This window comes from Acomys russatus, chromosome 5, assembly GCF_903995435.1.
Source record: "Acomys russatus chromosome 5, mAcoRus1.1, whole genome shotgun sequence".
NCBI lineage: Eukaryota > Metazoa > Chordata > Mammalia > Rodentia > Muridae > Acomys > Acomys russatus.
In genome coordinates, this window is record NC_067141.1 from 36248761 (window position 1) to 36276317 (window position 27557).

Genomic DNA, 27557 nt, shown 5'->3' on the forward strand with positions numbered 1-27557 from the left:
CTCTACCTCTGAAGTGTTGGGGTTACAGACATGTGCTATCATGTCTGCTTTATGAGGTGCTGAGGACTGAACCTAGGGCTTCGTGCATGCTAGGCAAGCACTCTACCAGCTTATCGGCATGCCCAGTCCCATGTTACTCCCTTGATGTTACGGTTATTGAATCTAGCTTTATTTATTTATTTATTTAGTAAGTACCAGAGTTGAAAACAACCCTGCTAGGCACAGTGGTGAGCATCTAGAGTCCCAGATTCTCAAGAAACTGAGGTAGGAGGCTTGCTTAAGTCCAGGAGTTCCAGGGCTGTATGAGAAACACAATGACACCGTGTCTACAGAAAAAGTATACTTCTTTAGGCATAAGTTTATATATATATATATATATATATAAGCTTATGTATGTGTGTGTATGTATTATATATGCATGTATGGTCATGGTTAGTGGGTGATCTGCATGCATGTTCAAGGCTTGGCAAAATAAGGATGTCAGAGGTATTCTGTTTCACTTAGAATATCTTTTGGATTTGCAATATATGTGTTTTCTATCACAGGAGATACTGCTTTGTGACAGGTTTTTCATTTTCAAGCTGACCCTGAAAGGCTTTTCAGCTAGACAGCTCATCACACTCTTTTTGTGGTTATAAGAAGATTCCTGCAGGTGGCGCCGTTGGCGGCTTTCTCTTTTGAACTGGATCAACTTCCTTCTTACGGAGTAAGCCTATTTTATTTCTCGGACAGATAGTGGTGCTGGCAATTCTGCACAGAGCAGCTCTTTCCCAGGTGTTCTGGTATCAGCAGTGTCTCAGACTTATTTCCAATTTGCCTTTTCGGTTCCCCAGCCATTGCTTACCCATGCTCCCTGGTTGATTTTAAGGGTACCTGGGAACTGAACTGTGTTAGCAATTCACCCTTGATACGTTTGGTTAGTGTTACATAATACTTTTCATTCTGCATTGCTTATTCTCTTATGCATGTGGGCTGTTCATTTTGTATTGTTTATTCTTTTGTCTGTGTGGACTGTCTACCCACACGTATTATAAAGTCTTTCCGAGCTCTGTATGCCTCAGGGCCCTGGCATAATATACTGCCGGACAGGCAGTCTGCAAGTGTGTTTGCCAGTGCTGTAGGTGGTGGCACGCTTGTGCTTTTTCAACATCTAAGGAATATATGTCCCTGGGCTGGAGAGATGGCTCAGAGATTAAGAACACTGGCTGTGTTTGCAGAGGACCTACCTGGGCTCAGTTCTTAGCATGTACATGATGGCTCACAACCATTTGTAACTCCAGTTCCGGGGCATCTGACATTGCCTTCTGGCTTCTGCAGGCATCAGGCACACACATGGTACACAGAAATACATGCAGGCAAAATACACGTACACGAAAAGTAAACAGGAATTAAAAAATAATATGTTTAGGCTGGATGTGGTGATGAATGTTATTAATCTCATCACTCTAGAAGAAGGTGGATCTCTGTGAGTTGAAAGCTAGCCTTATGTACATGGCAAGTTCCAGGCCAACCAGGGCCCAGTTCTAAGCACGTTTTTTTTTTTTAGGTCCTTGAGAGCAAGGAAAGTCCCTGTTCTCAAACAGTCTCTCTCTCTCTCTCATGAGAACACATGTACACACACACACACACACACACACACACACACACACACACACACGATGCATATTATGAAGCAGCCATGCTAAGTGACTGGGAACAGAGGCACTGTCCGTGGTCTGCTTTCTGGATTCCCCTTCAGTCTTTTGCATCATCTCTTGGGCTCTGCAATTTCCCCCATGAGACTTCCATATGCCTTTATCATTTTTCTTTCTTTCTCCTCCAGTCTCCAAAGGCTAGACAATGAATTGGGGTGTGGGGATGGGAGGTGTCTGACCTGGGATACCACAAGGGAGATAACAGACTGTTTTCTCTGAAGTTTGGAGCGTCTAGGATTTTGTGGTTTGCCTTTTAGTCTGTGGCAATCACCCTTGGATTCTCAGAATGCCTTATCATCTGTCCCACAGTCTGTCTCTGGTGATTTTGATTTGTAATTGTTATATAAAGTGGTGTATATACACATTTATGGTAAATGTTTTCTTTGTTCCATTCTTTTTCTTTTCTTCCCTTTCTTGTTTCCTTCCTCCCCACAGGGTCTCTCCTTCAGTAGGGCTGACTGGTATCCATGTAGGCTATGTGCTTCCTTACCGAGGTAAGTCTATACATTCTTTTGGGCACGTGGAAATGCTTCTTTCCTGTAATGTTTTCCAACTCTCCCAAACAGGATTATTAATTACCTTTACCCCGACTTTCATACAAATTAACTCTATTTTTTTTCTTCTGTATTGATTCAGAGCCACACTATGCCTTAAGACTACATGCCTGTGGCGTGCAAGGACCCGTGTTGTAGGCGCCTGAGTTCTCCTTTCTGCATCTTAGCTGTATTTACACATAGCAGGCAGTTAATCCATGTTTGTTGATTTAATGAACTGGAGTTTTGTAACATGAGCCCTGTTTAGTTGCACAGCTTAGAGTCTATTCTTCTGGAACACACTCAGCACCACTATGAGTTTTTTTCTGTATGGGCTTCATTTGTTTGATCTAGGTTACAGGGTTTTTGCTTGGTAAATGCTTTCCAGATCCCACTAAGGTTCTGGAATAGACCTAGGCTCATGCTTGGAATTTTCTCTTCCTGTTTCCTCCTTGATGTCCTTATATAGTTCTAACCTGTGCCTTGCTGCTGTCCTTACTTCCTGATTTCTTTCCGATGAGTGATACATTCTCCTACTGATTGTTTTATCAATTTAAATATCTGTGCCAAGGTCAATTAAGCCAAAACATATTACTGACACCGTCATGGCACAGTTTGTCTCAGAGGCTCCTGATGATTTTGTTTTCTATCATTTTGTGCCCTTCTAGCCTACATGCACACCCAAACACAAACACTCACAGACATGAGGGGGGGGGGGAAGAGGGAGAGAGAGGGGAGGGGCTACTTGCAATTCTCCCCCAAGCCATTTTACATTTCTATTACTTTGAATCTTTAGTTATTTAAGTATCCATTTTCACAGCAAGTCTACTGCCTCTTTGAAGGTATTCATATAAAAGGGGTGAGAGGTTTGTCTTGGGTATATATCTTTTTTTTCCTTTTGGCTTTTTGAGACAAGTTTTCTCTGTGCAGCCCTGACTATCCTAGACTCCCTTTGTAGACCAGGCTGGCCTCAAAACTCACAGCAACCCGCCTGCCTCTGCCTCCCGAGTGCTGGGATTAAAGGCATGCGCCATCACCGCCCAGCTGTGGTAGATATCTTTTTAAACAGCAGAGCATAACATACAGATTTTATGCCCACAACTCCACCAGTTAGCTTAGTGCGTGAGAGCGTGCACGCACCAAGGGGGTGGAGAATAAAGGAAGCCAGAGGAAAGGCCTTAAAGTGCAAGACTTTGGTTATGATCTTACATTGCAGACTGGATTAACAGGAGCAGTTCGCGCAGGAAAATAGTATCAGTTTCCTCTTGCTGTTTGAGACACACTGAATTTGAATGAACAGTTTCCTTCCAAATACAACCTTGAATGAACAAGGTTTTTTTCCCCCTATTTATTAGCAAACTGTCTCAAATGAGAAATGTAAAACCTAAATAGAATTTTGCTCCAAGAGATATCCGTTTCTTCACTTTTTCCCATTTTATTCTCTCCCCTCCCCCTTTTCTTCAATACAAGGTCTCAAACTGCTCAGGTATCAATCCTCCTGCATGTTGAGTGTGAGGAGCTTATGGGCCTGAACCACCATACCCGCCTCTTTCCTCTCTTTCTGTTCTACCTGGCATTCTCCCAGAAGTCATCCTTAACTGTCACGGTGTAGAAGGGTCAATCCCATAATATACCAGGCTGTTTTAATCTAGTGTGCTGGTAGGAAAATGGAAACCACCTCGGTGACCCGAAAAGTTGGAACCGATCGGGAGGCTCTTGGAAACTTGGACAGCTTCATTTTTCTCTTTAGGATTCAGATTTCTATCTGGAGATACCGAGGACAGTTCCATCCACAAATCTCTCGGTAACCCCCAGCAAGCCAGCGACAATCCTTTCTCTTCCCTAGAAGAGAGTAGCCCATTTTCTAAGACGGGTGTAGGGTCCAGAGGCCGCTCAAGGCAGCTTCTAGCCGAATGGCGTTTCAGAGATAGAAAAAAGCGGCAGGGCGGCCGAGAGGCCCGAGGCGCAGCGCGTGGGGCACCCGGCAGGGCTCCCGGGGCGGCAGCGGCCGGAGGGCAGGCCGAGTCCGCCATATTCCCTCCGACCACGCCCCGGCGGCCCGCGGCAGGCGAAGGTCGGTGACCGCCGCGCCCGGGCTCGCACCGAGGCGGCCGGCGAGCAGGACCGGCAGCCCGGGGGCCGGGGGCGGGGCGAGAAGCGCGCGAGCCATCCAAGGAGGGGGCCGCGGCACCGCCCCTTGCGCTGCGCCCGCCCCCTGCGCCCGCCCTCCCCGCGCCGCCTCCCTCCCGGATCTGTGCTCCAGTTCAGAGAAAGGAGAAAATGTGTGTGTGTGGCGAGGGGGAGGGCGAGCACTGAGCAGCCGCGGCGCGCCTCGCAATCGGGCCGGGGTGGGCGTCCAGCGGAGGCGGGGGCGGAGGCGGGGAGCGCGCGGCGGCCGGCTGCCCGGTTTGCGCGCGAGCCGAGTGGGCGCGGGCAGGCCGAGGGCGCCCGGAGCCGAGTCAGGCGGCGGCGAAGAGCGGGCGCGCCGAGCGCGCGGAGCCGTCGGCGGTCGCTCTCTGCGGGGCCGCCTCGGTGGATGAGCTCGGGCCGCTGGGCGTACAGCCTAGGGCAGCGTCGGCGGCGGCGCCAGGAGGGCCGCGCGCTCCCCGGGAAGGCGGCGTGTGAGCGCGACCGGGCGAGGCAGCCTTTTCCTCGCGCTCCCCAGGCCCCCGGCCCCGCTCGTCCCCAGCCCGCCTGGGCTGCGGGCCCGGCCGCCGTCCTCACCGCGGCTCCCCTGAGCTCGTCCCTGACGCGCGCCCGGGTGGCGGGGCTCCGCGGCCGCCGCTGCCTCGGGGGAGCGAGGGCGGAGGGCGTGTGTGCGCGCGTGTGAGCAGGGCGCCGGCGGGGCTGCAGCGAAGCACTTCGGAAGAATGACTCTGGAGTCCATCATGGCGTGTTGCCTGAGCGAGGAGGCCAAGGAAGCCCGGAGGATCAACGACGAGATCGAGCGGCAGCTGCGCAGGGACAAGCGCGACGCCCGCCGGGAGCTCAAGCTGCTGCTGCTGGGTGAGTGCGGCCCTTGGGCCCCGGTGCCCCTCGCCCCGGCTCGCCGCTGCCCTCCCCGCGCGCGTCCCCGGCCGGCACCCGCGCGCGCGCGCGCACACAGTGGCCGAGGGCCCGGGCTACCCCGCGCGGAACCGCGGCGTGCGCCTTTGGTGTCAACCAGGGCTGTGCTCTGTGCGCCCGCGTCTGCGGGACGGCTGAGCGTTCGCGCGAGCGGCGCGGGTGGGCTATGGCGTGCAGTGTGGTGGCCGGCCAGCGTCCATTGTGGCGCGTTGTAGGGTGGCGAGGGAAGGGTGGAAACGGGGAGCAGACTCAGGACTGGATTCTGCTAGGAAAGGTGCTGTGGTGGACGCCTTGGATGGCGCTCCTAAGAAACCCGGCTAATGTACTGGGGCAGGGACGGGGCGGGGCGGGAAGGCTAGCCCAAATGTGCTCTATTGTAGCCACTAGGCCACTGAGAGGAGCGACCCCAGAAGAATTGTATGGTCAGTGGATGGTGACAGGCGTCTCTTCTGCACCATTCCTTCCAGATAAAGATGAAGGATCGAGGAGGGTTGTACTGTGTGGTGTTGACAGCGGATGGGGTATCTTTTGTTTAATGAGGCGACCCAGATGTATGCCTGAATTCACAGCAGTTTCTACTGGAAACCAGCACCGCCTCTCAGTTACTCTCCTGGAAACAAACAGAAACCTTTTGTTTAAAACGGACATTTTAGTATCTTGCCATCTGGGCTCCGAGAAAAAAAACGGAAAGAGTGCGAGAAAATTTCCCTTTAATCTCGTTAAAAAAAAAAAAAAAAAAGGACAATCCAGCATTCTGCTTTAACATGAAGTTAGCAGGAAAAATGCTCTTTTAAAATAGGAATTAATATTGATTATTATCTCCGAGAGAACGGTCAGATCAAGGGATCAGGGTTCACGCACAAGCTAGCATGACATAACTCTAAGCTATTGTGGTAGGAACGGCTTTGCAGGAACAGGCCTGAAAAATGTCTGCACTTGTGTTTATTTGTATGAGTAAAAAGAACGCTTCTCAAACAGTTCTGTAAGAAAAGGATATTGCATTGTTAGTTCGCATTGGAGAAGCAACTCCCCCCCCCCCCTTTGTTATCTGGAGCATTCCATCTGCTGGCTCCAGGAACCCATTACCTTTGGGACTGAACTGCTTATGTACTGGATCGCTTACAGTCAGGAGCAAAATATCATAATCAAAAATGGTTACGAATGTTGTTTCCTGGCCTTAACTTAGGTCTTCCTATCGAAATCAAATGAGGTAAATGTGTGTATATATAAATATGCAGAATTTATAAAGAACAGAAGGCAAGGAATTGAATGGAAAGGTGGGTTTCAGGCCAGTGAGGCCAGGGGAATGGGAGTACTGGGTAAACTTGTCCACCCTTGCCATTCCTGTTACTTCTCACGGCTGAAAACAGAATGCCTTTTCCTTGTTTTAAAAAATTGAGAAGGGGAAAAGCAAGGGCAAGTGGAATAAATACATAGTGCTCCAGTATACAATTAAGAGGAAAAACATGTGTTTTGGAGATTTCTCTGAGACCTGGGTTTTAATTTTCCTTTGTTTACAGTCTTCGTATGTTTGTGTTTAGCGAGGAACAGGGCATTTGAGGTCTTGTTAACCGAACTTATTTGCTTGAAATTTGACAGCTCGAGGTTTCCCAGCAGCTATGAGTTAGGTTTGTCAGAGGGCCTAGGTTTAAATGCCTGAGAGGCGAATACACTTAAGGAGATACTTAAATTACATACTGTGTATTTTAATAATATGCCATACTTAAAAAAAATGAACGTGGAATTGATTTCCCGAGGGGAAAACCCCCCACAGTTCTACTGCTAAAAAGGTGGTAGGGATAAGTGTGTGGCAGCCCTCCCCCAAGTTAATATATATTTGAGTAGGGTTCAACACAGCCCCACCTCACCCATCAAAGACAGACTGTTGGAGATGGTAGAACATTTGCTGATTATTCAGCACCTACATTCATGAGCAGCATTTAAAAAAACTCACACAAGTTCTCTGTCAGAAACAGGAGCCCTGGACGGCACTAGCAATCACTACTGCTCTCAGTCTACATAGGCTTCTCTCCCTGCTGCGGTACCCACGCTATTTGTGAAGTCATGGTAGACACGACGTGTAAATCTCCCTGTGTGCGTGTGGGTATGAGTTCAGAAGGGAAATGAGTGTGGAGCTGAGGACCAGGGGTACTTGGGGGAGGGGCTCCTTCCTGGTCTGCTGCTTTGCCAGCACTCCTCGTTTCCTAGGCCTGTCCATTTTACCAACATCCATCCAGAGGAGATTACAGAATACATCTCATCACATTTTAAAGTTCTTCTTACATCTCTGATCAGTTATTTACATGGAAGAATCACCCTTGTGTTGCAATGAAGTTCTGTGTAAAGTTGTTTTCAAAGTTTTAGCTCAAGGCTGACACTCATGGAAAGGGTTTGGTCTGCAGGGGTGCAAGGCATTGTTCACCTAATTATTTACTTATTAATAATATAACAATATAAAAAAAAAACTGGTTATCTGACTAGATAGTCAAGTGTGCCAGTAAAATTTGGTCTCTTTCGGGTGCTTACCTAGCACCTATGCCAGTGTGTTCCATATTTCTTCGACAGCGTTTACACAGTTCATTCTTCTTGAAGAATGGCCTCTTGACATTTCATCACAGCCAAGAGTTTCATTTTAACTTAGTAACTTTTGTCTTTTTCTCTTTAGTTCTTTCATACTAACATTTGTTTTCTTTGACACCTCAAAGAAAACTTTGTATTTCGTATAGAATGTAGTAGAAGGCATTTGACACTTAACGTTAATTAGGTGTAAAGTACATTGCCTTGCCTTTATAGTTGAAATGTCATGACTGTTCAGTAGATACTGCTGCTGGTGGTACATAGATCACAGCATTTCATTATTGATTTGTCTTCAAGTCTCTGAGGAACAAATGGCTCTGATTGTCTGCTTTAGGCTATAGATATCCACTGTGAAGTTTTACTCAGTTTCTTGGATATGCCACCTCTTACTGAGCTGTTGTTTTTACATGTGTTTAATATCGTTACTCTCTAGATGTTAGTCATCAAATGGGCAAACCCTTTTTATGGATTCCTCCTATTGAGAAGGAGTTGAGGTGAGTCTTACGTGGAAGAATATATGTATTTGGCTTTGGAAAGGAATTACACATTTCAATATTTTTATATGTTCCACTCAGCAAGCTCATGAGGGTAGAATTGTGTTCCTTTTGTGCAATACTGAATTCTAGCTTCTAGGACAGTATCTGTAAGAGTGGTCTTAATCAGTATTTGCTGAATAGATGATTTTGTGATCTTGGGGGGAAAAAAATCACATGTAGTTCTTTGAGCCAGTGCGCTACACATGCACCCAAGCATGTTGTATTTTGTGCTGGGTATGTTAGGATAGGAAGAGCTTTTCATACTGGGAATCGAACCTAGCTCCTCACACTTGCTAGGCAAGTGCTCCAACACTGAAGCCTTTTTACTTTTTGAGACAAAGTCTTATTAAGTTCTCTAAGGAAGCTTCAAATTTGGGTCCTCCCACTTCATCCTCTTGGCCAGCTGAGATCGCAGGCCTGTACCACTAGGCCCAGGTCAGTCATCCTTATAGAATGTAAATTAAAAAAAAAAAAAAACCCAGTACATTCTATACTTTGATTATTGTTTATTAGATAAAGGCTAGTTTAAAGCTTTCACATTTTTACTGTATGCTTTTCTCCCCTGATACATTGATCATATTGAAATTTTAACAGTCCTTCTTTGATCAAACTGATTGTTCTGATTAATACATACAGTGACGCGGAGGGACTTTAGCAGGTTAAGTACAGACTGTCTGGAACAGGTATTTCTATTGAAAATTGCAGGTGTAAAGCAAGAACAGACCTGGGAGGCTGGGAGTGGGTCCAACTTAAGTTAGGGAGAGTTTCTTCATGCACATTTAAGTACCCCTCAAATTCCCCCTCAGTAGCTGTCAAGATTGGCTGGCTACCCTGAACCCTTGAATGTAAACATTTTGGAAATACCAGAATATGAGGTTGCTCTAAAGACCGACCAGTTTTTGTTTTCTTTTAATCTTTAAAGTGTTGAATATGTTTCTAAATATCAAGACTTATTTGGATGCATTTCCTCCTTTGAAAAGAAAAAAGAAAAAAATAAAAGTATTTATATCTGTAGGCTGAAATGGGACATCCCTCAGAAACCCATACTGTAGTGCTGCCTGTGACAGAGCCTTCAGAGGAAGACTTCATAGAGCTATGTGGCTTGCTTAGCCCCACCTGTCATATACCTGTCAGTCCTGGACTCGGATCCATTCTTCATCAGAGACCTTTGGTTAAAGCCATGCTGAAGGTTATTCTGAGACTTGATTCAGTATGAATCTGTTCAAACATTTGTATGTAGAGCTAAAAAAGAGAACTAGAGAACTACAATCTAGTAGCTGTTTTGTTTACCACAATAAATTTAGTACCTTCTTTTTTATTTAGAAGAACCAGCCCACTTCCCTTTACAAGGTGGCTTATGTTCAGTTTTCGGAAGTACTCGGTAAAGATAGTTAGGGTTTTCATTTCAGATGAATTTTTAAGGACTTGAAACAGCTTTTATATCTATGGAGCTATGTGTACTCTGCTAAAGTTAGCAGGGAAAAGATTTTTACGATCCAGACAAGCTTTGTATTGGAGGAAAAATGAGCAGGATTTTCCAGGATGATCTTGCTCCTAGCAGCCATATCAGTTTTTCTTTGAAGGAAACTGTTACTGTTGATGTTAGTGGAGCGTTGATTGGGTGTTGAAGAGGGAGCGTAGGGAGTGAGGGAGATGGGTTGGAAGAGCGGAGCCAGCTCCAGGTTGGGAACGGTTCCTCCTTAAGAAGTCAGAGAGGGGCTGTCTCCTGCAGACCTGGTGTACTGGGTTAAGGGGGTGTGTATTGGGCGTAGGGAGTGAGGGAGATGGGTTGGAAGAGCGGAGCCAGCTCCAGGTTGGGAACGGTTCCTCCTTAAGAAGTCAGAGAGGGGCTGTCTCCTGCAGACCTGGTGTACTGGGTTAAGGGGGTGTGTATTGGTAGCCACAGATTTAAACTCTGATTTCCTGGCTGAAGAGGCAAGCAGTGACAATTTCCAAAGGGAAACTTCTACAGTGGCTTTTAGGTAATCATTAAGATTTGTGCAGAATTAATCCTAGGAAAGTGTGAAATAGCAATAGAGAAGATGTGTGGTTGTTTGTAATTAAGTCTGTGGCAGTGACGGACTATCCAGTAAACAAAGCATTTTCTCTTGTTTTGCTGACTGGAGTAACATGAAGGAGAGCTAGTCTCAGACCTGCACAGACCTGTAACAGCTGTTGCTAATGTAATATCATAGAGGATGTTCTGTGATCACATTTGATTTGCTATGTCATTGATATGTAGAAGTCTGATTTCTTTCTTTCTTTCTTTTTTTTTTAATATTTATTTATTTATTATGTATAGAATGCTGTATCTGCATGTACAGCTGCAGGCCAGAAGAGTACACTAGATCTCATTATAGATGGCTGAGCCACCATGTAGTTTGCTGGGAATTGAACTCAGGACCTCTGGAAGAGCAGCCAGTGCTCCTAACCTCTGAGCCATCTCTCCAGCTCCTAAAGTCTGATTTCTTTTCTAATGAGTGGCAGTAAGACAAAGGGAGTTATATACACAATGACAAGATGAATTAAAACCCAAAGAGGCTGTGAGTCTGTATTACACAGAAAAGTAAACAGATGTTAAGGTACTGTGAGCTCCACACTGGATTTGCCATACTAGTTAGACCTGTGATTAGCCTTCACACCTAGCTGTCAGGTCTAAAGTCAGCACTGACTTTATTTTTTGGTGTAGGGGATTGGTTGAACCCAGGGACCCATGTGTGCCAACCATGTGCTCTACTGCTGAGCTATACCTCCAGCCTCTTTATAGTTCACTATTAAAGAGCAAAATCAGTATTGTCCATAAGTAAAATTTGAACATTTCACACTAAACAAATACCTGCCAATTACTGGAAATAACCAACTTTTCCTCCAGAATTTCTTCCCAGTCATATATTAAGAAATAATAGCCACCTATCAGATGTCCACATGAAGAACTGTTCTGCACTTCTGTGTGCAAACTTATGTATCACGTGAAACGCTGCTTGGCTATGTGCCAGCAGGAAGGACCGAGCCTCCAGACTTGTTTCTGGGTTGTTGTTGCCTTGCTGTCTGGGTTTTCTGTTACTGCTTCATACAAAAGAAAAGGCAAAGCATATTGCAGACCATTGTAGGGGGCCTTTCTGGGATTCACTCAGGCAGGGAAAGGGAATTCCTGAGTGTGAGTGCGTCCTCTTCCTTGAATCAGGCCATTTCTTCCTTGTAACTGAGAAACTGTTGATGGCCATTGTTCTGTTTCTTACCGGAAATGGAAGGTCCTGGAGGGCAAAGATGGTGGCCCTTGGATCTTTGTGTCTCAGCGTCACTGGCTGATCATACCCTGGCTTAATTTTCAGTAACTAGGGGTGTGGATGCAGCTGAGTTCCCAAGAGAAAGCAGAGTAGTGGAAGGGAATGAATGTAAAATTTCTTGGTTTTTTTTTAATGGGTGTCATCCATATGGTGTCCATTTTCTACTCCTCTTTGTTGAGTAGTGGGCCACCTAGGGCCACACACGGTAAGAGGCCTTGTGTTTTAGAGGTGGAATGCTTGTGGCCTCCTGGCTTCTGGTTCGTTTTGTTTTTTGGTTTTTGTTTTTTTTTCTGCTGAGAATGTTTCCTTGTCACATTGCTTCAGGGTGAAAAGCAGTAGCTGCAGCTGTTGGGGTGGAGTGTTGTCAGACACACAGGACCTCTGAAATCTCAGGATCGCATGCACATTTATGGTAGGGTTAATCTTGCACTGTGACCAGTTGGATTGCTTTAGAAACAAAGTAGTTTCAAGTAAGTGTTTAATGGATTGTGGTGCGGTTGAGATCTGAGGTGTTATTAATGACATTACGTTCCTGAAACCTCACAAAATGGAGCAATAATTGATCCACAAATTAAGAAAAAAGAGGTAGAGTGAAGTTTTTGGCTCTGCTATAGGAAGTGAGCATTTGTTTAGAACTCAGTATGTACAGTCCTTGGAGAACTGAAAACATGAATGAATTGCTTCTTCCAAGAATTTACCTCTTTCTTTCTTTCTTTGTTTTGTCATTATGATTTCTTTCATTTCTTTTTTGTGTTTTAAAAAACATGTTTTGTTGTTTTTAATATTTCTGACACTGTCTTGCTGTAGGGGCAGCAGCGTTACCTTTGGTCTATCTGGCATCACTTGTTCCTTGGTAGCTGCCACTGTCTGTAGAGGTGCTTGTGATTTGCCCGGCTCTTCTTTAGGCTTACAGCCTTGGGTGCCTCACCCCATATGAACACTACCCACCTGTTTATTGCCTCTTCATGCTAGTGAGGGTCTTACATGTCCCTGTATGCAGATTTTCTCAGACTTACAGGACTTCCCAGTTCTGTCACACACACATCATATGGCAGTGAGCTGGTGAGGGAAGTTAGGTGTTTTGACACGTTAAAAGAAAGGGGGTTTGTGATGGAGTAAAGGAGACGATTAGCTTTCTTTTGCTCTTTTTACTATGTTCTGCAAAGCAAAACACATTACCCAGCAAAATGTCAAAACTTCTTCCTTCTTTTTCTAGAGGGCAGGCACTTGAGTTGGTTCATGATTGCCAGCAGAGAGTTAGTGAGCCAGTGCAGGATAATCTAATGGGCTGCTGGGTTTGCAGATAGGATGCCGTGCGTTTACTGGAATGGGGAAGGTCCTTGTGGGCTGTCGGCATGTGTGGAGTAACAGCACATCTTCGTTATGCAGTGCTTTTAACACTCTGCTCTCAGTTATTTGAGAGCCTTAATAGCATCTCTTTCTGATTGCATTTCCATACAGATCATGAAGGAGGATGTGTTTTTGTTATACCCATTCAGCCAGGGATACACTCTTTTAGGGGTGCAGGTGTGTATCCCTGTGTGTTTCAAGGTGAAGATGCAATAGTATTTTTTTACACATAAATTGATATGTTGGGGGTCACTGAATGCTTTGTCTTGTAATGAGTGTGTGCTCTTTCTGCACATGGCAGATGCAATTTTCTTCTTGTCCTAGAGAGATGACCCATTTCCTGCAACTTGTTCTAATAATACAGACTGACTTTAATTTTTGCTCATAGTTTGCCCTTAAGAGAATTGCAGGGTACTTAAGTGCTTAACTCTCTTCACTCTGTAGCTCTGGTGGTATTGTTTTTGAGGATTGACAAGTCACACAATGATTTGAAACTGGCATGTTGGCTTTGTGAAATAATTAAACTCCAACCTGTAAAAGGCTGTGGCAGCTCCTGCCCTAGTGTCTTGATTTTTATTTTTCTCCCCTATAGAGTGATCTTAGGGAGTAATTCTGTTTATTTGTTTTGTTTGTTTGTTTGTTTGTTTTCTATAGAGACATAGAATGAAGAAATTAAATGAGAAAGATCTCCAAGGACTGTGTAAACTTAGAAGCTCCCTTCTGTTTTGTAACTTTGAACCTCAGTTACTTTCATCTGTGGCCAAAGGGCCTGAGTGTGTGGGGGTGGGGAGGACACCCTTCTCCTTTCATGAGCTTTACAAGAAAGTGTTGCCAGTCTGGTGGGCTCCTACTGACTGGCTTGGATCTTTTCTCCCCTTGCTGCTAGTGGTGATGGTGGGTGGGGTAGACAGCGTGCCCAGTGAGCAAGGCCTAAGAATGAGGCCGTCCAGCTGCCTGGCATGCTGCTGATAGGAGCTGTGTCTTCACAGGGAGTGGTATCAAAATCCTTCTGTCATATCAGCAGGAGTCTCTTGCTTCCTGCAGGAAAGGCGATATCCTGGGCGGCACAGGGGCGGAGCTGGGGAGGCCAAGCCTGTGCTCTGCTTAAGCAGGGGTCTTTTCTTTTCTTTTATTCTCCTCCTCCTCCTCTTCTTCTTTTTAACGCTTCCCTTGCCAGCTTCCTCTGACTTGGTCCTTTTGTTGTTGTCTCACTGGGTGTTAAGCATTGCTTCTACTAGTTTACAAATAATCTCTGCTCCCCATTTTCTGTGAGTGATCACTGATAGGGCTTGTGAGGTGGGCTTTAAGGGTTCGCATTCCAAAGAGGGACTTGGAGGGGGGGGGAAGGGGGACTGTGCTCTTTTGTATTTGGAGCTAGTAGGAAAGACGCCACAGTAGGAGCATCTGTGTTCATATCATCCTATCACTATGCCCTGTCTTTTTGGGCTTTGCAGTATACCTAGGAAATTATCTGTGGCAGGGATCTGTAGAGAAAGATGTTCCCACATTCTGTTTTAGATGGATTTGATGCTGTGACCTCTGCACCATTCTAGTTGGCATATACACAGTGAAGAAGACCCGTAAGAAGGCAACTTCCTGTGTCCTTTGTCAGCATCTGTAGAAGGGCTGTGGTCAAGCAACAGCAGGACTCTCACTGAGGTCTTTGGAAAACTGAGAAGGACCAGATTCTGCCAGAGGTGCCAGGCTGGTGACTGACACCGCCAAGCCCTGCTTTCCTTGGGCTGCTGTCTTCTCATTACTGTCACATCAGGCTCTTGGCTTTGCTCATGGGTTTGTGGTTGGACAGTGCTAGGGCAAGGACAGTCCCAAGGCAGAGGCTAGAGATGGGTTCCAAGGTGTGGAAAGGCAGAGGGGATGCTGCTGTGCCTGTGTCTCTACCAGCAGGGGATTAAAGGAGAAGTGTCTTTGCATTTGCTCTGTGGAGAGCAGGCCAGTGCTGCTTCTCTCTCCAGGTCTCCCCCACTGCATCTCTCCATCTTCCTTCACACTCCACAGTGCCCTTCCTTTCTCAGAGGGTGAGTCTGGTGAGTGGGTGATGCACAGTCAAGGAAGCTTGGCTTGAATGGGAGGACTGTGTTGCAGTCACTTTCCTGAGGATTAGGTGTACTCAGCACAAAGCTCATGTGCAGCAGTCTTGCAAAGAACCATCCACTTTAAAAAAGAAAGTTTGCAGCATGGCTGCACCATGGCTTTTCCTGATTTTTGCTTTTTGTCACCTCTTTCAGGTGTCTGTTCTGAGAACCCTGTTCTCCTGTGGTAGGTTATAAGGGTATGTCATGAGCCATTCTTGTCCAGGAAATGCTTTTTTTTTTTTTAAGCTCACTTCTCCTGTAGCGGAGCACATTTCAGTTGCCCAAAACAACGAGAAGATAAGCAGTATCATGAGCTATTCTTGCCAGAAAGAATCATACTCAGGTAGAGGCCTGTCTTGCAGAAAGAACTGAGAAGTTGTAGTCTAGGCCCTGATCAAGGGGCTCATCCCCTTCAAATCTATTGTAGGCTTTTTTTTTTTTTTCTTTTTCTTTTTTTAAAGGCGAGAGTTTCATGTAGCTCAGGCTGGTCTTGAATTCATTATGTACCTGAACTTAACTGTGTAGCCAAACTTTACTGTGTAGCTGAAGTTTATTTTTAAATTCTTCTCCCTCCTAAATTAAGCGCTGGGTTTATAGGCATGGGCCAGCATGCTCACTTCAATGTAGTGCTGGGGATGGATCCCAGGCCTGCAATTCAGGGCTTCCTGCATTCTACAGTTCTCTAGTGTAGACTTGTAAAAAGATTTTTGAGTGTAGGCCTGCACACTGGGCATTGAGCCCGCGACCAGGCGCTTGCTGTGCCTGTGTTCTTCACCTGATCCCCCTTCCCTAACGTTCTAAAGAGTGCCCAGTGTCTGTTTCTAATTGAGACCAGCACTGAAAATGGAGTTGCACCCAACCACAAGACCAGCTGATTGGGACTTCTCGTCTCAAAATGTGTCCTTGATATACCTAGCGACACTCCTTTTTTTTTTTTTTTTTTTTTTTTTTTGCCAACAGGTATCAATTACAAATAGCTTCTTGATTAGGTGTGGGGCCCTATGTCTGTTTCCTTTACTCAATGTTGGGACTCCATCTGGCTAATATTATATAAGTTTTGTGTTTGCTGCCACAGTCTTTGTTAATTTTTATGTGCATTGTTTCTTTTGTGTGTAGAATAAACTACTTCCTTGGAGTCATGGATCACTTCTGGCTCTTAGCATCTTTCCACTGCCCCCTTCTACACAGAGCCCTTAGCCTTCGTGGGAGGAGTTTGATGAAGGCATCCTATTTAGGACTGAGTGTTTTGAAGCCTGTCATTCTCTATACACTGTGTAGTTGTGGATCTCTGTATTAATTCCCATCGAGTGCAACGGAGAGCTTTTTTTGATGAGGTTTGACTGACGCGCTGGCCTGTAGGTACAGTAGTAGGTCATTAGGAGTCATTTTATTGCTGCGTCCATTTGGTAGCACAGCAGTAGGACGCTTTCCTCTAGGCCCATGACTTACAGATTCTCAAAGTTTTGGCTGCTTTAGCAATTTCAGGTATGGGTTCCATCTCATGGAGTGGGCCTTAAATTCAGTTTTAAAAAAGTGGTTGGTTATTCCCATAACATTTGTGCCGCTATTGTACTAGTATAATTTGCAGCCAGGTCACTGTTGTAGGTCTAAGGGCTTGTAGTGAGAGGAGAGTGATGACTGCTTTTATCCTGTGGTAGTGTGTGTGCTGTCTTCCAGCACGATGAGCACTAGTCAGTAGGGTGAGGCTTCTAGTTAGGCACCAGTTGAGGCTCTTCTATATTTGGTGACATAAATAAGTGTTGTCTTTCGCACTAGGGCCTTACTGTCAGGTTGTGGAGATAACTAAGTGTCTTGGCAATAGCCTGTGGTTTTTTTTACTTTTGGGGGGTGTTCCATGGGACCCCTTTGTTTCTGATTTAACAGGCTTTAACTGCTGGCATAAGATGTCTAGTTGGGGCGCTGTCTACCCCATTATATGGTGACTCCATTTTAGGTTCTTTTCATGTATGTCTGTCTTTTGGGAAGCTATTATAATAGTAGGTTTCCATATGGGTTTTCTAATGGCCTTTAGGGTTGTTTGCCACCTCTTCAGCCCATCTTACTGGTGCGTGCCACCACAATTGGCTTAAACATCACTTTAAACTTGAACATTATTAATGTATTTCTAGAACTTTGAAAGAATGCTCTAGGCCAAAAACTCCATGGTGTATGGGGAGAGCTGCTCAGACTCTCCAACCATATGTAAAATTGTCCTAAACAGAGAAGTTTTTAGTTATGTTGAAGCCCTGTTTATCAGTGTTTTCTTTGTTACTTCTATTTTCAGTGTCATATGTTAAGAAACCATGGTTAAAATCCAGGGTCATGAACTCTGTACTTAGAGTTTTATAGTTTTAGATATTGCATGCAAGATTTTGGTCCAGTTTGGTCCAGTTTGACTTGATCTTTGCATATGGTATCAAGTAGGGCTCTGGCTGCTGCTGCTGCTGCTTCTTCTTCTTCTTCTTCTTCTTTTCTTTTCTTTTCTTTTCGTTTTGTATTTGTGACAGAGCCCCTTACTATATCCTAAATAGGCCCCATTTTGCTGTGTAGCTCAACTGGCCTCAAAATCATCTCTAACCTCTGTTGTAGTTATGATTTTATCATGCACGCGTGTTTCTTTTTTTCTGTTCTTAAAGCTTTTCACGGCAACATACTCTTTGTCTTTTTTCTCTTCCTTACTTCCCTTCCCTCCCCTCTTCTTTCCTTTCCCCTCTCATCCCCTTCCCTTCCCTTTTTCAGTTTTCTTGTCTCATACAGCCCAGGATGCCTGCCTGATCCTCCTGCCTCAGGCTTCCAAGTGTTGGAATTGCAGGGGAAGCCTTTACATACAACCTGACTTCTAATTATTGTTTTGAATGTGGACGTCTGTGTCACAGCACTTCATCAGAGGGAAGGCGGATCCATGGCCCTTGGATGCTCTTGTCATGTTCCCTACTCATTTCCTTTTGTTGTATTTGCTCTAGGATTATTCTGTGGTACTTTTTTTTCTGACTGATTAAAATCCTTCAGTTCTTTAGTATTTTCTTGACTTAAATTAGAACTGTTGAAGGCTTTCCATTCTCTTCCTGTTATCTTTTTGTGGATATTCTAAAATTATGATATTCACCATCACGTGCTCTTTCCTCTTTGCTTTTTGGTTTTCTGGGACATTCTCATTGCAGATGTATAGTCCAGGCTGTTCTTGAACTTGTTTCAATAGGCTTGGCAGCAAGTGCTTTAACCCACTGAACCATGCTGCTCTCCTGTACTAGGTTTCTGTTGTATTTTTCTGTGTTGATAATTTCAAAGTGATAGTTGTTTTGTTTTGTTTTCTCCTCCTCTTCTTTTTTGTTGTTAAGACAGTTTTACTTTGTAGCCAAGACTAGCCTGGAACTCACAGATATCTTCCTGCTCCGCCTCAGGATTAAATATGTGACCTCATTCTAGACTATGCAGTCTATTTTTTATTTTTTAATTCTTGTTTGGTCTTTCAAGTCAGGGTTTCTCTGTGTAGCCTCGACTGTCCTGGAACTCATTCTCTAGACCAGGCTGGCATCGAATTCACAAAGATCCGCCAGTGTCTGCCTCCTGAGTGCTGGGATTAAAGGCCACCCCACCACCTTATGCAGACTTAATTTTAATCTTAATATTTTGGGACCTTCCATAGCTTTCCGTAGCGCTGTGCACACATTATTCTCAGCTTATCAGCGTCAGAGAAGAAAGTATCTATTATGTTTCTGCCGCGTGCAGGTAGAAGCCTTGCTTATCTGAATCAGCAGTGGGCATACTGTTCTCTTCGAGTCCAGTGTGCTGTCCAGGGCGTTCGGTCTCTGTTGGAGCTACCCAGCTAGGACATAAATACTAATAAGTTGCTATGGGCATATTCAGATAAACCTCTTTTTGTGAAAACAGACACTCTAGCTGTAACCTACTGGTCCCTGATAATTATTTCTAATGTTCTCTGCTTTCCCTGGTGTTTTATTTTGTGTGTTATACATTTTATTTCTCTTGTTTATTGTAAACACGTGGGCAGTACAGCATCTTACTGGTGAGTGGTAACAGTGACACATTTTAATTTACACATATTTTATTTCTGTAGCAGTCTTTTCAAGACAGCAGTAAGTGTGTGGAATGATGAACGGCCTAAGAATATTATAAAACTGTTAATTGTTAAGGGCATTTTTTTTTCTAGGTCTGTGTTTTATGCATGATCTCAGTGGCTAAATGTAGAAAAAAACTGAATTACCTTAGTTTGAATATAACCGGAATTTGTCACTAGGCTCTACAGGACTGTTTCTCTTGTCCACAGAGTTAACCCTTGCTTCCTCCGTTCTGCTTCTGTCGTGGGAACAGCTGCCTGACCGTTCGGACACATCTGTCCTAAACTTCCTGGCTTACTGCTCTGCTACTGCCTCCCCCTTCCCTCAGTGGTGTCTGTCTGGTCTCTGCATTTGAGCCTGCCCATAGTCTGTGTTATCTTCAGTGTTTGGAAGATGATTGAACAAAATTTTTTAAAGTTCCACAGGGTAGGGTTCATATTTTCACAGTGTTTTTAAGAACCCCTTAATTCTTTTGATTTCATATTGAATATTGCAATCAGCACAAGAAATGATTGCAAGTTAAGTCTAAAGAACTTCACCAAGTAGTAGGACATGGGTTGCTTGTTATTTTGTTTCTTTTGAAAATTTTATTATATGTGTTTTGTATGTATTAAAACATTTAGCATGAGTTCTATGTTTAAATGAATATTCTTTCACCATGTCTGTCTCTCAGTACTGGGATTGAACCCAGCATCTTGTGTACGCTAGGCAGGCATTCTATTGAGTGACACCCCCAGACTTGAGGTATATTTAAAAAAAAATAAAGTGTCCATGACTGAAGTAATTCACACTGATTTGCCTGAGTATAGGAGGCATATATAACATCTCTTTTATATCCACATTATTGTCACATGGTAGATGACCCTGTCAGTCAGTCTGAATATTTTTTCTTTGTGATTTGCCTTTTCAGATTTGTTTATATAACACCGGGGCTTAACAACATCAACGGGTCACTCCTCTCTGTTTTTCCCTTATTATTTGTCCCTAAATACTCTGAACCCATTCCATATATACACTAACCCCTAGTTCAAGGATTTCCCCTAATGTATGCTTTTCTTTTCACACTAACATAGTAACTTTCTTCTTTAGTTAATCACACTAGCCATTCACCACTGGGTTTCTGTAGCTTCTCCGCTCACACTGTCAACTTCTCTCGAATTGCTTCTCTCTTCCCTCCAGTGAGATTTGCTCACATTGTCTGTGTCACTGGCTTGGCAGGCCTTAGCATAAAAAGAGCAAGTGCCAGTAATGTGGGGCTGAATGAATGAAGTGCCTGTTGCATATTCTCTCCAAACTCATGTTTAATTTTTGCAAGTTTTTCTTTCTCATTCTCTTTTGCAACTCTCTGCCAGTTTCTGTTGTACCATCTCTTTAGTGTCCTATTTCAGCAGTGCACATTTTCTTAATTTTTTCTCATATAAGACAAAGCTGAGCCAGTTGATTTGTCTTAAGTTTCTAGAATCCAGGAGATTGTTTCCGTGTGTGTGTGTGTGTGTGTGTGTGTGTGTGTGTTCTATACCATGACTTAATTTTCTTTTAGGAATGTTCTAGAATTTGTCCAGCTTGTTTGTTCAAGAACAGGGCACAGGGGATGGGGGGTGGGAGGGCGGAGTCTCACTGACCTGGTTCTGTACTTGTCCTGCCTGAGTTCGTGTTTTTTCCCTGTCACTGGTGGGAGATCATGGTGTGTGTTTTATTTTCAGCTCCTTTCTCAGTAGAGCAGAGTGAAGAGGAGCACCAGCTCTGGGTGAGTCTTTGAGGTTCGATTCCCTATGTTGTTGACTCCTCCCCTAATTCCATCTGTTTGGGTGAGCCAAGATCTGTTGAGAGATGGTTTCAGACAGCCTTGCTGTTGGGAAGATCTTTGTTCTGTGGTGGCGAGTAGGTGTTGGCATATCAAACAAACCCTTTGCCAATGCAGGATTGCTTCTGTACCTCAGCTCCTGAGTTGGGTGAACCCAGAGGGAAGACTGGCGTGGGTGGACTTTATAGTCTTTCTTAAGTACCACTTCCCCGAATTAGGATAGGAGGAATTGGAGACTCCAGGGCGGGGACAGCAGGGATTTGAGATTCTTCCTTAGTATTGTTTTTATGAGTAGAAGTACAGTGTGTAGACACTGCCAGGCCTACTGTACGATCTGCCTCTAAGTCCTAAGCTATTGTTTACTTAGGTAAAGATTTCTTACCTTTTCTTCTTTAATTTGTTTTGAGGAATAGAAAGGTGTTGCCCCTCCTCTCCCCTAGGAAGGTAGGAAAGAAAGAAGAGAGGCAGAAAGACAGGGTCTCATTATGTCGCCCTGGTTGCCCTAGAACTCACTATGTAGACCAGGCTGATCTCAAACTCAGAGAGATCCTCCTGCCTCTGCCTTCAGAGTGCTAGGAATAAAGATGTGCACTCCCGGGCTAAAGAGATGGCTCAGAGGTTAAGAGCACTGCCTGCTCTTCCAAAGGCCATGAGCTCAAATCCCAGCAACCACATGATGGCTCACAACCATCTATAATGAGATCTGGTGCCCTTTTCTGGTGTGCAGTCCTTACATGCAGGCAGAGCACTGTATACATAATAAATAAATAAATCTTTAAAAAAAAAAGTTCACTCTCAATGCCCTGCTAAAGTTTTAGCGAACATCATGTTTGTTCATTTATATGGGGTTCAGTATGGCAGTTTGTAATGATAAGTCTGGAGACTTGCATCTAAAAGCACTGTGCCATCTTAAGTCTGCTCTGAGACTTGATGACTGTAATTAACAAATGTGAATCCTTCCCAGAGAGTTATAATTACAGAATCACTGTTAGGAATGTATTGTAAAGTCCGAACTTGCACCCCATACTTGGGTTACCTCTATAATATCTTCAGTTTGTGTTAGTCTGTCCCCTTAAACAGGCAGTGGGATTAATTGTGTTTAGTTATCTGTTTGCTAGAAAGCTTTCATACACCCATCTGGGATTTATTTGTAACTAGCTTCAGGCCCCATGCCCCAGAGTAGGTAGATTGGAACTCACTGGAACATACCTAATTTTCCTAATAATTGAAGTTGGCCACATGGTGCTCCCTGGAACTTCTTTATACAATATCGTGAGCTCTGTCCACCATTTCTCATGAAATAGAAACCAAAGCTTGCCTTTGATTACCTTAGTTTTTCTTCAAATGAAAAAAATGCCTGTGTGTGCAAATAACACAATATAAGGTGTGATAAAGTTGGAGTATTCACTACTTTTGTATCATTCTCTGAACTAAGATGCATGTGACTCTACATTTTTTTCTTTTTTCCCAAATGACTCATTTTAGGAAGTTTATAGCAATTTCAAGTGCAAAAGGTGTCCTGGTTATTGATACATATTTTGCTTTTCTCATTGTAGTTCTGCTTGCCTAGTCTACTTTGTGATCTGTGAATGATAAAACAGTTTTCTGTATTTCCCTACATTGTATTCACGTGCATTTATTTCCTTTTCTCAATTCCTGAGAGCACTTTTTTTTTGTAGTGAATTTTATTCTTATTCTGTAGGACTGTTTATGCAGGATCAAGTTCATTTAAGCTTTATCTCCAGATTTCTAGTGTTTATGATCCTATCCAGTTCGTTACCAAAAGAAAGTAGACATGCCTATTAGGATAGGTTTCACAATTACATGTGGATCCCCCCCCCCCAAAAAAAAACCCCACCCTATTATTCATACCTCTGTGAAAACTAGGAAAAGTAAAAGATTTCAGGACAGCCAATATAGGCGATCCTATAATCCTAGTGCCCAGGATGCAGGGGTATAAAAAGCCACTTAAGCAAAGTCTGGGGAAGGATGGCTCAGTTGGTCAGGAGCATGCCAACCACAAGGACCCTGGGAGTCCATGTGAGAAGCCAGGCATGTGTTTGCCATTCATTCCTGTGTTGGGGAGAAGGAGACGGGCAGATCCCTGGAGCCAGTGCCCAAAGATTGACACCCAAGACTGACCTCTGCCTTCCATACACATGTTCACTCCTACATATGTACACACATAGAGACTTCAGGATTGCTGTTCAGTATGAACTTAATTGATTTCAGAGTTTGGATGTAGGGTTTTTTGTTTTGTTTGTTTGTTTTTTACTTTCCTAGAGTGTATAAAGCCAAAAGTGTATTAACAATTTGACATAAGAGTTTTGAGCTCTGTAGTAGGTAGAAAAGGGAATAGAGAAATCAAGAGGAGGGATACCTGCCTGTCCTTGGCTATGGCCTGATCTCTTTGTCACAGGAGGCAATCATCTGTCTCCGTCTGACTGGACCCCTTGCACATTGTGGTGGTGGTGGTGGCGGCGGCAGCGGCTATGGGCGGCAGCGGCTGTGGGCAGCAGCATGCCTTGCCGTGTAGCACTCTTGCTGGATGCAGCCTCTTATATCCTGAAGTTTACAGTGCCAAGTACTTCATAATGACCATATTAAGGAAGGAAGAAAATTTCCTCCTCTCCCTCTTCCTTTGAATTGTAGTTTCCATGTGGAAGAAAAGGAATGTTTAAAGAAGAAACATTTATCCATTTGTTTTCTAGTCAAATTGTTATAATGCCCCCATATGAGGCTTGCTCACTCGCTCTTTCTTTCTTTCTTTCTTTCTTTCTTTCTTTCTTTCTTTCTTTGTATGTATCTATCGTCTGTCTGTCTATCTATCTATCTATCTATCTATCTATCTATCTATCTCAGCCTTGTGTACCTTAGTTTGACCAGATAATCAAGACATTTTGAACTTGTGTTCCTCCTGACCCCATATTTTAAGTTCTGAGATTATGGGTATATGGGGTATAGGTCTATGCCATTGTGTTCATAGGTTCATCCTAGGCAAACACTCTGCTCTCTGGTCTGCATACCCAACCCCAGGCATGTGATTCTTAAAAGAGAGAAAGCCAGTTTACAACTGTATACTTTACACATTTTCACACCATGCTACATTTTTAGCACTAACATTAGCTGGTGTCAGTGTTTAAATATCACATTTAGGAAATTGGATAGTTGAGTGAAAGTTGTTTCATTCAGTGTGTGTGTGTGTGTGTGTGTGTGTGTGTGTGTAGGAATATATGATTATTTAGTATAAAATAGATTTCATTTTCCTGGAGATGGTGAGAATGGTAGCAGGGGGGGAACTGATAGTAAATAACTAAGCTTTTAACCTCCCTTGACCTCTGTTTCTTAGCAGATGCTGCCTTAATCAGGTGCTGACCCAGCCCATGTGGTTATGGGCCACACAGATGACCCTTTCCTCAGTGGATACATACTGATTCCTGGAGAGTGGTCAGCCCAGGACATTGCTTTTTTCTTTTTTTCAGATTTTCTTTTCATCTTTTTTTTAATTAATTTATTCATATTACATCTCGATTGTTAGCCCTTCCCCTGTTTCCTCCCATTCTTCCCTCCCTCCCATTTCTCCCCTTCTCCCCTCCCCTATGTCCGTGACCGAGGGAGACCTCTTCCCCCTATATATGCTCTCAGAATATCAAGTCTCTTCTTGGTAACTAGCTATCCTTCCACATGGCTTTTTTCTAAAGTGTAACAGAAAAGATGAGTCTGTGAAGATCTGAGCGTATCATGGTGGGTCTTCTGGAACGTTCACTTTTCTCACATCCATGTGCTAACAAGGCCCCTTCTCTGCTTAGCTTCTCAGATCAGATGAGCTTGGGCACACTCAGGTGCCTGGCTGTATATAAACGTTTTTTCTGACCTGTTCTTTATAGCTAGTTGAAATGCCCAAACCTGCTTTTGTTTCCTTTTATATCCATGAGAATTGTACGAGTGTCTTTTACAATGGGCCACTCTTATAATTTGGCTATGATTAACACATATTTTTATTACTTTCTGGAGGTTGCCTTTGGGAGCCAAACCTGAGTTTTAAAATGTGCTGTGTGTGTGCAGCTAAATCGCTACCCTTCTGGGAGAGCTAGGGTGGGGAGTGGTGGAGTCTGCAGTGTGATTCTAGTGATCAATAAAGTAGCTGGCTCTTCTGACATTTACTTTGGACAACTGACCCTTCTCCCTCAGCTGAAATTACAGGTTCGTGGCTGCGTGGACTCTAGCCTCTGTATGTTCTTGCATATGAATTTGTAGAACCCTTGGCAAGATCAGACGGTGCAGAGGCTGCTGGGTTCTTTTTTGTCTTCCCTGTTTTCCAGTGGGTGGCTTGCTTGAGTAGGCGAGTACAGCAAATATATTCATCGGCATCAGAACCTGTATTTATAAGATTATATTTCTTCTATTAAAATGTTTTAGCTTAAAGGTTTTCATTTTCCAAAATGTCCTTTGTTGTAAAACAAACAAAAATACTTTTGGATTGCTCTTCATCATGTTTTCAAGTGTTCTTTTACTGCTGAAAATTAAAGAGGCAAATATTAGCCTTCTTGTATTAGTCTGTTTGTCCTTTTTAAGGACTGTGTGATGAGGTAGATTGGAGATAAACTTCATTTACTCTGAAAATGTAAAGCTCCTTTTAGACTGCTAGGATTGTGGACAATACACCTCTGGCAGTTCCCACCAGACACCTGTGGGAGACAGAAAAAGCAGAAGCAGGTTTGTGCCTTACTGTCTGGCAGAGAACCGTTTCTCTCCCCCTCCTCCCCCAGGGTTTCTCTGTGTAGCCTTGTTTGTCCTGGCCTCGCTTTATAGAGTAGGCTGGCCTTGAACTCACAGAGATCTACCTGCCTCTGCCTCCCTGAGTGCTGGGATTAAAGGCATTGTTTGGTTTTTTGAACGTGTTCATAAAGGACGCTTTTTTTTTTTTTTTTGGCTCCATATCTTAGTGGAAGAAGACAGTTCTTCTAAAATGAGATCTTCTGAGGCAGAGGACAATATATTTTTTATTGACATAATTGCAGCCAGATAAGTAATATGTAATTACTTAAATGATTATAGTGATATAATTAAATAGTAAAGTATGTAGTACATGTTTGATGTTTTATAATCATAGTGGATTTGTGTTCTGTTTTATTACGCTGTGAAATTGGCTGACACATTACAATAAATTTACTAGACAAAAGCAGTCACACATCTACCTTTCCTAGACTTCCCAGAATACCTACCTAGTCTGACTGGTAGAGGCCCTGGGCATCTTAATCCAGAACATTATTGAAACTTAAGTTCTAAGATTCCATTTCGACCCTGTGCCCAAGAGAGCTCACATAGCAAGCCTACTCTGCGAGGTGGTCTCTGGGGGAGGGGGCCGTCCAAGAGTGGTTCCCATCCTGGACTGGGACAAACAATACACTTAGCACTGACCCTCTGCTGACCTCTTGGGAGTCTGGCGGTCTGCTAGGTGCTAGATAATGCATTTGTGCCCAATCCCCTGTAGAAACCCTGGACTCATAGAGGCCTGAGGTGAGCATGAGCTGTTACACGTGATTGTGGGGATATTGTGTGCATCTTGTATGGCTATGCTTTGTGGGGATCTGCTAAGACTTGGCTCTGGTTTTGGTCAGACTCTGCTCAGGCTCCGTTCTCTTTGCATGATGATGGTAGCTGTAACTGAATACTACTATAAGCTGAGTTCCTGTGAACCCACTGGTGCTCTTCTGGCTCTCAACCCCACCTCCTGAAGGCCTGTTTCCACCTTGTTTATCTGGAGTGCTCGGGATCAGTGATGGTCACAGGCGTATTAGGAGGAGTGTATGAGGTGTTGAAAACACCAAGTAATATGGTCTGGTCAGTGTTTCCTGTACACAGAAACCTCAGTTGTATACTCTTCAGGGAGTGTTAGCCCCTCCCTCACACAGAGCCGGTGATCATAGACTGAGTTTTACAAGAGTGACAGTTACCAGGGAGGGGCAGAAATGCCTGCATTTTTCACATTGCTCTGAGGTTACTCCTCTTGCACTGTATTGATTATGGATGTCATCAATTGAAAATTTTCATTACTTCCTATTACTTGCAAAGTAAAGGCTAGAGATTCTTATCTGTTGGTCAGGCAGTGTCAGATCTGACCTTCCCTTTCTGACTGTATTTCTCCCTGTTGTTTCTGGCAGCTGCTAACCTCGGGTTTCTTCCTCATCTCATCCTCATAATTGGCTCTGCCCTTCGCTCTGGTTCCTGGAAAGCCTCCACTTCTCCTTCCCAAGCCCTACCCATTTTTCAAAGCCCATCACAAATTCTGTTTTGTTTTTGTTTTTGTTTTTTCTCAGCTTCTTTTTCTCATTTGCCATTAATTTCCTTTTTTAAATTAATATTTTGTTAGCATACACAGTAACAGGTTTCATTATAGTGTTTTTATAATACGTGCCAGCACACTTATGCACTCTACTTCCCCACTCACCATTTGTAATCTCCCTGTCTAAGACCAGTTGGGTGTGGTGTTGCATGCTTTGTGATCCCATCCCTTGGAAAGCTTGAGTCAGAAGCA

General features: G+C 44.0%; 1 protein-coding gene across 1 annotated transcript in view; it reads left to right on the forward strand.

Moving 5' to 3' along the window:
• The first annotated feature begins 4996 nt into the window (after positions 1-4996).
• Positions 4997-27557, forward strand: part of LOC127189402 (guanine nucleotide-binding protein G(q) subunit alpha) — a 225327-nt gene continuing 202766 nt past the window's right edge. The window contains exon 1 of the mRNA XM_051146207.1: positions 4997-5233. Within this exon, the coding sequence (XP_051002164.1) occupies positions 5098-5233 (136 nt within the window). The 5' untranslated portion in view covers positions 4997-5097. The remainder of the gene's footprint in view (positions 5234-27557) is intronic.